Raw genomic sequence first — 12,117 nt, 5'->3', positions numbered from 1 at the left:
TAAACACATTTTGTAAATAAGTACCTTATAACATTATAAATTAAAGTACACAATGTGTTCCCAATGGAAGGTGGGATAGAAAGGAAAGCTCACCAATCACTTGAAGAGGTTCCTCAGGACAGCCTGGCCCACCGCCGCCTCATCCTGCTGCAATGACTCTAAGCAGTAATGCTTAGTGAACGTGTGCACAGTGCTCCAGGTAGCAGCCCTGCAAATGTCTTTGATATGTACCCCCGCAAAGAGGGCTGTTGAAGATGCCACTGATCTTGTTGAGTGAGCACGGATCCTGCCCACCAGAGGTTTTCCTGCAATCTTGTGGCAATGCAGAATAGCACTCGAAATCCATCTTGAGATCCCCTGTTTGGACAGAGGGAGACCTTTGTTCGGACCACCAAAGGCAATGAACAATTGCGAAGTCTTTCTAAATTCCTTGGTACGGTCTAAGTAGAATTTTACACATCGTTGCAAATCCAGAGTGTGCAAGGTCTTCTCCGCTGGAGTGACTGGGTTTGGAAAAAATGACTTTAGAATTACTGGTTCATATAAGTGAAAGTCTGTAGGAACTTTAGGAATGAATCTTGGGTTCGTCCGCAAGATGACCGTGTTCCTTTTGAATTGTAAAAAAACGGCTCTTGGATAGTAAGGGCCTGCAACTCCCCCACTCGCCTAGCCGAGGTCAGGGCTAAGAGTAGAGCCAATTTCCATGACAAGTATTTCAAGTCTGAGCGGTGAATCGGCTCAAATGGTTCCTTCATCAGTTGAGCCAGGACCAAGTTTAAATGCCAAGTCGGAGGAGGGGGTCTCACTGGTGGATAGACCCTGAACAGGCCTTTGAGGAATTGCTTGACAATCCTTGAGGACCATAATGAAGGACCAGAGTCAGATCTCCTGAATCTTGAAATTGCTGCCAAATGGACCTTGATCGTGGAATGGGTCAGATTAGACTTTGCTAGCGAGAGTAGATAAGGCAGGATTTGATGAGGTTTCGAAGTAAAAGGATCAACCTTTTCCTTTTTACACTAAATACAAAATCTTCTCCATTTTAATTTGTATGTCTTGTTCGTTGAAGGTGCTCTTGCCTGGGAAAGGAAGTCCTTGATCTCCTTGGAAAGAGGGACATTCATGAATTCTCGCTGGTCAGGAGCCATGCAGTCAGGTGCAATGATCTTGGGTCTGGATGCCAAACCTGTCCTCCGGACATTGTCAGAAGATCCGGAGCCTCCTCCAGTAGTAATTGAGGTACTAGCGACAGCAGATGTAGTTCTGTATACCAAAATTGTCTCGGCCATGCTGGAGCTATTAGGATTAGTTTGCATGGTTCTGTCTTTATCTTCCTGATGAGGCGTGGAATCAGGGGAATTGGTGGAAACGCATAAAGAAACCTCCCTGTCCAGGCTATCGACAGGGCATTGCCCAATGAGCCTTGATGGTGGAACCTGCTGGCATATGACCGGCATTTTTTGTTGGTCGGCGTTGCAAATAGGTCCACCTCCGGTATGCCCCATGTCCGAAATAGATCCAGAACCTGCTGTTTTAGTTCCCACTCGTGACTGACTGAGGATAACCTGCTCGGTCTGTCAGCGCCTTCGTTCAGCAATCCTGGTAAGTGCTCCGCCTTTAGTGAAATTCTCTGAAGAATTGACCATTCCCATATCTGTTGAGCTTCTCGCGACAGGAGGAGTGATCTCGTTCCTCCTTCTTTGTTCACATAATGCATAGCCGTGGTGTTGTCCGTCCTGATGAGCACCTGTGAACCCTGGAGTCGCGGAAGAAAGGCTTGAAGAGCTAGCCTGATCGCTCTCAGTTCCAACAGATTGATATGCAGCTTTCGTTCGCGAGGCGACCAATGGCCGCTGACTTGCAGATCCTGCATCACTGCTCCCCATCCCTCCAATGACGCATCCGTCGTCAGTATCTGAGGCGATGGTACGCTTGCGAAGGATAGACCTTGGCACAAATTGTCTTGATGTGACCACCAAATCACTGCTTCTCTCATCTCTCGAGTGACAACCACCTTGTCCTCGAACGAGCCGTTGACATGTTTCCATTGGAGGTCCAGTTGTACCTGCAAGGGACGCATCCGCAGTCTGCAGTGTGGAATTAAGGGAATACAGGATGACATCACTCCTAGCAGCGACTTGTAGCTGAGTACAGAAAGACACTTTTTTCCCCGAAGGTTTCCTGACAACCGTTGGAGTTTCGCAATCCTCTCTTGAGTAGGAAACGCCCTCGAGAGCCTTGAATCTAATACTGCTCCTAGGAACCGTGCTCTTCTTGAGGGTATCAGCGTGGATTTTTCTCTGTTCAAAGTAAGCCCCAGATTTTGGAACAGATTGGTGCAAGCTTGCACAGCGTCCTGCGCTAATTTTCTGGACGGGGCCTTCAGTAACCAATCGTCCAGATAAGGGAAGACCTGGAAGTGGTTCTTTCGCAGAAATGCTGCCAACGGTGCCAGCACCTTCGTAAAAATCCTTGGGGCAGAGCGAAGACCGAACGGCATAACTCTGATTTGAAAATGGCTCTTGGCTACTGTGAAGCGTAGGAACCTTCTGTGTGCTGGGTGAATCGGGACATGGAAGTACGCGTCCTCCAGATCGAGCGTGCCATGAAATCCCCCGGGCTGATAATCTTCAATATGTCCTGTAGGGATACCATCCGGAAGGATAGGGAGACGAGATAGGCATTTAGCTCCCTGAGGTCCAGGATGGGGCGCCATTTTTCCAGCGTCTTTCTCACCAGGAAGAACCTGGAATAGAAACCTTGGCCCTGTTGTTTGGAGGGGACCGGCTCCATCGCTCCTTTGTGGAGCATTTGTTGTACCTCGAGCCTTAGGAGACGCAGATGTTTCGATGGAATGGCTGCCGGGGGCCTGGGTGGAGGGACTTCCATGAATTCCAAAGTATGTCCTCGTTTTATGATGTTGAGCACCCAACGGTCCGATGTAATTTGGGACCATTTCTGAAGGAATTTTGACACCCTGCCTCCAACTGATGATCTCTTGGAGGAGGGAACAGTAGGCAGAGCCAGGAGGCCGCTATTGGCGTTAAGACGTGTCCCGTCCACGGGCAGCCTGCTTGCCCTTGTTGTAAGGCCTTGAGTAACCCGAAGATTGGCCCTGTCTTTGCTGGTATGACTGGCGGTTTTGTTGGTATCCTGAGCTGTTCGAAGAATAGCGTTGCTGCTGTTGTTGGTATGAACATCTATAACCACCTCCTCTGCCTCTCGCACCTCTGAAAGGAGTTTTGCGATACTGGAGGGTTCCTAGCGACCTGGACGTTTCTGTGTCTTTTTTGATCTCTTGAAGAGTATCATCGATCAGTTTCCCGAAGAGGGCCTCGCCATCGAAGGGCAGATCAAGGACCTTGCTCTGAATTTCCGGTCTAAAACAAGTTGCCTTCATCCACCCTTGGCGTCTTAACACTGCCGCTCCTGCCAATGCCCGAAAGGACGTTGTGGCAATGTCCATGGCACAGTCTATAATTTCCATAGAGACCGCCTCACCCTCTTGTAAAGTTTTCTTTGCCTCCGCCACTGACTCAGGTGGAAGTTGTTCTAGATATGGAGCTATATCGCACCATAACTGGCGATCATATCGTCCTAATATCGCCAAAGCATTGGCGGCACGAACTAGCAGGCTAGCTATGGATGAAAAACGCTTGCCCGTGTTATCAAGTCGTCGTCCATCCTTGTCAGGAGGGGCCGTTAAGGGAGCAGAAGGGTTCCGTGACTTCCTCTGTGCTGCCTGTGAGATGACAGAGTCAGATTTTGGATGGCCCGTTAGCGCTGCAGGTCCATCATCCGGTGCCTTATACTTTTTATTGAGACGCGGTAGCACAGGGACCACCGTCGCTGGGTTTTTCATAGCTTTCAAACCTTCCTCCCACAAATGTTCCACAATTGGAATCGACCTTGTTGTTTTGCGGTGAGTTTCTTTAAAATCATATAAGAAACAGTCCGTGGTTTGAGCGGGCATTACCAGTTTAAATCTCCCAGCTGCACGTTCCATCAGCTGGTGAAAACTGCCGATGTCAGCAGGAGGTGAATCTCTAAAGTCTTGATGAGGCGAAGCTTGGTCTGGGATGACGTAGTCATTATATTCATCACCGTCATGATCCGAGTCTTGATTACCATCTGATGAAACATCATCATCTTCATTATCCCCATCTGGATCATCAGCTGGCTCCGACGTAGCCTGAGGCACCGGTCGCTGAGGTTGAGGTGGCGTCTGTATCGGAAGCACCGGGACTACAGATGATTGGTTCCTCACTGGTGTCGAAGGAGCAGACCTACGTGGTGTTGGTCTTTCTGCTCTTGACTTATAGTCCTGCAGCATCTTGTGAAGGTCATGCAGGAATGTTGTAGGAACTGAAACCATGTCTTGTGGCTCATAGCTCCTAGAGTGGGTCATTTGATGATATTCTCCGTCCCCTTGGTCATATGCCCCTTCTGAATCTGTGTCTTGACTCTTGATTAGAAGCTGAGATGGGCTATTGGCATATTCAAAAGCATCCTGTCCATCTGCCTCAGAGTCTTCCTGGTCCAACAACATAGTTGGCGGTAAAGAGGTCACCCTTCTCGGGGATGTCATCTCAGGAGTGATTCTCGTCAAAGAAACCGTCACTCGTCTCTCCGTAGCCAGTATCGTCGATGGTTCCGTCGACGCTGGAGAAATCCTCGTCGACGATATAGGAATTACAGATGTCTTCGTCGACGCCACCGTCGACGAGCCCGCCGACGTTGTAGATACTGTTGTCGTCGATGCACTAGTCGACGACGACGACGCCGTCGTCGTCGTCACTGCCGTCGACGATGGTCTCCTCGTCGATGATGTTGAAGAAGCCGTAGACGACGTCTTCGTCGACGATGTTGTCGGCACACCCTCCGTCGACGCTGCCGTCGACACCTTCGACGACGACGACGACAAAGCCTTCGTCGACGACCCTCCCGCCGACGAGCCCGTTGACGGGACCAATTGGATTTTGGGCTTCATTTTCTTCGTCGACGGAACCACCGTCGACGATGTCTTTGTCGTAGAGCACTTGGAACTCCTCTCTGAAGAATGTGAGGAGGGTTTTTCGAAGGCTGGGTCTGTCTTCTCACCCTTAGGAGGCGAAACCAGTTCTGCCTTATCCTTCCCACTGGGGGGGGGGGGGGAACATCCTGAACCCCGACCATCAGACTCTGTGGGGTCTTTTTTGAAGCCTTCGAGGGGCGCCCAACAGAGGAAGATGGGGAATCTCTACCCCTTTTCACTGACCTTTTTGAGGAAGCAAATGAAGACGATTCCTCCTCATCACTGGAAACTCCATGTTTCCTCTCCTTCTGCCTCTGTAGCCATGTAAGCAGTCTTCCAGCACGATCTCTCAAGGTTTTGGTGGAGAGAGTGCGGCAAATCTTGCAGTCCTCTGCCTTGTGATCCGGGTAAAGGCAGTAAATGCAATCCTTGTGTTTGTCTTCCACAAACAGCCTTTTCTTCCCACAGGTGGAACAGGGCTTGAAAAGGGCTTTCTTTTTCTCAACTTCAGACATCCTGAAGAAAAAGAGGGATTTCTGAAGTAACCTGAAGAAATTCCTGAAGAAATAACTGTAGAAATCTACTAAAAAGAGTTGAAAATAGAGCAGAGCTCAATGGAGACTCCCTAGTACAACGTACGGTAGAAAATCTGAGGCTCCTTCAGGAAGGTTCCAGGGGTGAGGTTCTTCTGATTGGCTGATGCCTAGAGTTTGGTCTCTTTTACAAAAAGAGGCTGATATGCTACAAAAGGGAATGAGGCCTAGGCCTTTCCTTTCTCTTTTGTACCTACTACTATGGTATTATTTATTACCGAGACTCCCATTCCGACGACGGGGAATGATACAAAGCATGGGAATCTATGAAAGTTCCAATACTGGGGCAACATCAGGACCTTCATCGAAGATATTTTCCGGCACCGGTGCAGTTTGTTGAGCCATGATGTGTCGTCGAGCCTGGCGATCACAGCTTCGATCGAAAAGAGGCACAGGCTTGGCAATGCTTTCCCTCATGTTTTGGGGATAGGCAAAGGTTGCAGACCTGGTGATGGTCACTGTGTGGAAGTTTAGCTCTATACTATATACCCTCACCTCCGAGAACTACTTTCTTCTAGGAGACCTCAACTACCACCTTGAAAACAAACACAACAGCAACACCACCACCCTTCTGGACAACCTGGCCAATCTCTGACTCAAACAACTTGTTGACACCCCCACTCACTCAGCCGGACACACGCTCGACCCTATCTTCACCTCCAGCAAGCACACCTCCTTCGATCGCACTACTGCTCTACATTGGACGGATCACAGCTGTGTTTACTTCAGCTACAAAACCACCCTGACCCACAAACGTCCACAACCTTTTCCTCGGAAAAACTGGAACAAAATCACCACCGACCAACTCCTCACCTCACTCAAACAAAACCCTCCCACACTCTCAATGGACCCAGACCAAGCAGCCACCAACCTCAGGCAATGGATTACCCACAGCGCAGACGAATTAGCACCCCTGAAAAAGCACCAGATGAAATCAACCAGCAAAAAGGTTCCCTGGTTCAATGATGAACTTGAAAAAATCCAAGAAGCTATGCCGCATCATGGAGAAGAATTGGAGAAAAAACCCAACCTCAGACAACATGGCCTCCCTCAAGACAGCCACCAGCAAACATCACCAAATGATCCGATCCGCCAAGAAATCCGCTTTCAAGGATCGTCTCAACAACAACACTCACAACAGCAAGGAACTCTTCAATATCGTCAAAGAATTCACCAACCCCACCACAGCATCCAACGACATCACTCCCTCCCAAGACCTCTGCGATGCACTATCCTCCTTCTACAACAAAAATGCCAACATCCACAACAGCTTCGAGAATTCTCCCAGCAATCAACCCGCCCCACCCCCTTCTGATCCTACTCCTCCAACTAACAACCTCAGCGCCTGGAACACAATCTCCTCTGAAGACACCATTCGCCTCATGAACTCAATCCACTCTGGCTCGCCTTCTGACCCCTGCCCCCACCACATCTTCAACAAAGCTGACTCCATCATCGCACCCCAACTCCGCGATGTCATCAACTGCTCGTTCAACTGCTACCTTTCCAGAAAGCTGGAAACACGCCGAACTCCGCACCCTCCTGAAGAAACCCACAGCAGACCCCTCAGAACTGAAAAACTACCGACCCATATCCCTCCTCCCTTTCCCTGCCAAAGTCATCGAGAAAGCCGTCAACAGCCAGCTCGCCACCTTCCTTGAATCTAACAACTCCCTTGATCCATCTCAATCTGGATTTCGAGCCAAACACAGCACCGAAACCGCCCTCATTGCAGCGACCGACGACATCCGAACACTACTTGACAACGGAGAAACAGTGGCCCTCATCCTACTCGACCTCTCCGCCGCTTTCGACACAGTCTGCCATAGCACCCTTATACAACGCCTCAGCAACATCGGCATACAAGGAAAAGCCTTGGACTGGATCATCTAATTCCTCGCCGGGAGAACTCAGAGTCCGTCTTCCCCCATTCTACTCAGAGGCCACCGAAGTAATTTGCGGCGTACCTCAAGGATCCTCACTCAGCCCCACCCTCTTCAACGTCTACATGAGTCCTCTCGCATCCATCGCACGACAACACAACCTTAACATCTTACGCCGACGACACCCAGCTAATCCTTTCCCTCACCAAAGACCCCAACACCGCCAAAACCAATCTTCACGAAGGCATGAAAGAAGTTGCCGAATGGATGAAACAAAGCCGTCTAAAACTCAACTCAGACAAAACGGAGGTGCTCATCCTAGGATCTTCCCCCTCAGCCTGGGACGACTCTTGGTGGCCTTCCGCTCTGGGCACAGCACCCACACCCACAGACCATGCACGTAACCTAGGCTTCATCCTAGACTCCTCTCTCTCGATGTCCAGACAAGTCAACGCCGTCTCGTCCTCCTGCTTCAACGTACTTCGCATTCTCAAAAAGATCTTCCGCTGGATCCCCCTCGAGACAAGAAAAACTGTTACCCACGCACTGGTCACGAGTCGGCTGGACTATGGTAACACACTTTACGCCGGAATCACAACAAAACTACAGAAAAAACTCCAGCACATCCAAAACGCGTCAGCGAGACTCATATTAGACATCCTGCGCCAAGATTACATCACCAGACATCTAAAAGACCTCCACTGGTTTCCCGTCAACAAAAGAATTACTTTCCGCCTTCTCACCCACGCTCACAAGGCCCTCTACAATCTAGGACCCGAATGCCTCAACACTCGACTGTCCTTCTACAAACCCACCCGCCAATTAAGATCGTCCAATCAAGCCCTCGCCGCAGTCCCGCGCATCCGGAAATCCACCATGGGTGGCAGATCCTTCTCCTTCCTGGCTGCCAAGACCTGGAACTCACTACCCACCCACCTCCGCCTTACTCAGAACCACATCTCCTTCAGAAAAGAACTGAAAACCTGGCTATTCGACAAATAATATACCCCTTCCCCTAGCGCCTTGAGACCCTCTGGGTGAGTAGTGCGCTATACAAATGCTCGAACTTGAACTGGGGGCATCTTTTTGAATTGAGTTCTTTCCATTAGCCGTAGGCCTGAATGGAGTTGATGGGCCCAACGGCCCGAGTCAACAACCGGAGTCGAGAGATTTAAGTTAGCGCGTCAAAGGCAAGCGAACGAGACAATACCGTCAAATATGATAGGTTGCGCATCAAAAAAGTTGAAAAAACACGGTGCCGAGCCAGAGTGCAGCAAGTCTCATCCGAACCTGGTGGCGGAAAAAAACAATCTAGAGATTGAGTCGATGCCCATGCGCACTACTAACCAAAGGAGGAGTCACCTATCTTGTGACTAAAAAGACTTCTACAATAACAAAGTGCAAACATCCGAGCCGAACACCAGATGGCGATCTATGCTACAGTATACAATCTACATCTCATATGCCTCAAACAATAAATGTATGTAGAAAAAGTGTCATAAAAGTACGCCGAGTCTTAAAAGACGGCAAGTGTATTAAAAAATAAGAAATACAGGTTCTGAAATACTTCCGGAGGGGAATAAAGCCAAAAAGGCAAAGTTCCGCACCACAGGATTTTGTTTCCAGGAGCGGGAAAAATAGACTGATAACTCTTACCTGTGGGCCATGATGGTTTACAGGTGGGGGTAGGGGTAACAGCACAACCCTTAAAAGGTTTGTTAAAGATTTTCTATGGTCATTTTAATTGACCTGTTGACTATTTCATTGAAATGGGTTCTTTCTTAAAATGAAAATGTAGATCGCTTATTAGATAAATTATTAAATAGATCATTAGACAGACCTACAGACTGATTTAAAAGCCATGTTTTTTAACTATTGTCTAAAAAGCGTAGTAAAGGGGCACCGAGTTCCACACCTTGGGAGTGACAAAGAATAATGCTCTACCACCATATAAGTCAATCTATATTTTTGTAGTGAAAGAAGAAATCGATTGCCAGAACAGACTTCTTGTTAATCTAGAACATAAAAATGTAAAGACCAGCAGGACAAATGTATTCTGACAGGTGGCTTTGTGCACAATGATCATGATTTAAAAATGACTGTTTAAGATGGGTAGCTAATGGCATGCCCTCATTATCAGATTAATGTTATCATGGCTAGGTCAGCCGTGACCAGCCAAGCTACAGCATTTTGCATTAGTTGAAATTGTTTAAGTAAGGCTAGCTAGATACAATTTCTACAATCTAATCTTGTAGGACTGGACTGAAATGTTGAGTAGCGACAAATAGAAACAAGAATATACAAAAACGTGTTTCAATGTCCAAAGGTTTAAAAAAACAGGTGCTTGTGACCTTAGCAGTTTAAAAGTTAAATGGGAAGATGGGAATCCATAAAGACAGTTTCTTACAACGTTGTCAGGGACGTGGCGGTAAACCAGAATTAAAGACTATGGCTGTTGTTCCTATTTCAAGTATGCAAGTAAAACCTCAGTGTTTGAAGATTTCGTTTTTGAAAAATTGACCCACATGCACCATCGAGTAATTACAAGGCAGTTGCAAAGCTTCATTTGACAGTCGCCTGTGTACAGGTCGAATTCACTCCCCTGCTGTTTGGATCATTTTGACAGGGAGCACATGTATAGATAAAACAGAGGGGAGAGAGTGGAACCCTCTGGGACACCTCACTTCAATGGGCTTGACTTTGAAGAAAGAGAAGAGATACAAACTGCCCTGTCGGTCAAAAATTACTAGAGCCACTTAAGTGGTAGGCCAGAGCACCCAAACTCTTCCAGGTTTTTTTCAAATAGGTAAGTACTAATTAATGGTGTGAAATGCAGCTGAGAGGTCTAAAAGTAGCAATGCACTGGCAGCACACTTGTGCCCAAAACTATGTAGATCTAATACATAGAGCACCTGTACTTATGGATCATCTCATTGGCGTCTCACTAGGTGCGTGTCCTAATTGCAATGTCCTATTCTCAATTTCACTGGCCTCACGACTCTTAGAATCTATTATTCTGGCAGGGCTATACTGTTGGCCCATTCAGCATCACTTTTAAAGACGCCACCTGCAATAATTTGTTTGTCCTTGATCTTTTCCATAACCGCTTAGAGAGTCCACCAATGGACACAGTGATGAGACTTTTTTTCCCCTGAGATTTTGATAAAAGTCAAGCCATTAGTTTCATCGTGTTCTTAAAGGTACAAATTACATATTGGATGCAGATTGGACAGTGCCAATTTCACAAGACAATTGGAGCAGAATCTAAAAGGGTAAAATTTCAATGTAACCTGAACCTAAAGCAGTGGATTTTTACGCATGCTGTTGATCACTTAATGAGCCTGTCATAATGGTGCACTCCCACTGCGCCCTACAAGTAAACAAATAATTGTCAGTTGTAATGCTGTTTCCACATGAAGCACAACATGTCAGTTCTGACTCAGACTAAAAATAAGCAGAGCTTGGCTGTGTCTTGGTGCACTGTGACAAAGCAGGATCATGAGATATTCTGTGCACACAGTGTTTTCCGAAACGAAGGCTAAAGTAAAACAAGCTGCAGTACTCCAAATACAATACAGGATTTCAGGACCGTGCACTGCATGTGATCAATATCACAATATCACATGGTGCAAACCGTGGATAACTGCAGCACATACTTCCCACTTTTCCTAATTTCTGAAGAGGTTGGTCGTGCTATCCTGGAGGAATGCTTCTGCCATGGAGAAGCATGCAACTGTCACATACTGGTGATTAAGGACACTCCAAATGGAGTGTATTTGATGTATTTATCCTATTTGGTTCAGAATGAGGGTATGCCGGTAGAAAGGTACACTTATTCCAAAACTGGCAGCCTAACAGGTTTGATTGTCATGTGCAATTTTGTAGGGTGCTGCAAATCATTTGGCCATACTAGTCACACAACTTTTGCATGACACAGGAAAAAAGGGGAACAGAGAATGTGGCAGGTGTGGAAAAAAAGATGATCAAAATCATTGCTGTCAGCTAGCACCGTTTTTGTCATTCAGTAATTCTATAAAGACGTGCAACTGTCAAAAAAATGTACTTACAACTGGTGCTCCAGCAGGGAACCCATCCTTATCTAAAGAGAAAAACAGACAATGGGTGAAAATTCTTCTAGCTGAGAAGTCAACTTAACATTAATAGAATTTCAATATCATGGTTTGGTCTCGAGACTTGCATTATTTTTTTGTGGCTGATGCATTACCCATGTATAAGCATATCTGTTAGCACGTCCAAATATATATATTTTCAGCAAAAAACAGTATAAATATTCAGTGGCCACACAGTAAAGACATGATTTATCTAGTTATCAAAAAGACTAGTGCTAGCATTTCCGAACTGTTCCGAAAATTCTAGACTGGAGAGGACAGCAAGAAAAATATGGGAGTCTCTACTGGAGGTCATTCAGGAAATGGCACTGCTATGTCAAACAGTTCTCTGGTAACGAATAGTTTCTTACCTGTCGATGTAGTTTTGCAGCTTGAAGATATTTCTGGATTCACTATGCTGTGCATTATTCTGCGGTCTAGGTGTTGGGTTCAGAATCTTAGTCTTTCCTTTGTTTTTTTTTGGTTTTTTTCGTAGCCCAGGTGGGCGTCGACGTCCC

General features: G+C 47.0%; 1 protein-coding gene across 3 annotated transcripts in view; it reads right to left on the bottom strand.

Moving 5' to 3' along the window:
- PAK2 (p21 (RAC1) activated kinase 2) overlaps positions 1-12,117 on the bottom strand; it is a 1,025,622-nt gene that overhangs the window by 549,084 nt on the left and 464,421 nt on the right. For all 3 annotated transcript variants that reach the window (XM_086943970.1, XM_086943969.1, XM_086943968.1), the window contains exon 5: positions 11,558-11,589. In XM_086943970.1, the coding sequence (XP_086800096.1) occupies positions 11,558-11,589 (32 nt within the window). The remainder of the gene's footprint in view (positions 1-11,557; positions 11,590-12,117) is intronic.

This window comes from Lissotriton vulgaris, chromosome 11 (assembly GCF_964263255.1).
Source record: "Lissotriton vulgaris chromosome 11, aLisVul1.2, whole genome shotgun sequence".
NCBI classification, from domain to species: domain Eukaryota; kingdom Metazoa; phylum Chordata; class Amphibia; order Caudata; family Salamandridae; genus Lissotriton; species Lissotriton vulgaris.
This window is presented reverse-complemented; position numbering and strand designations above follow the sequence as displayed.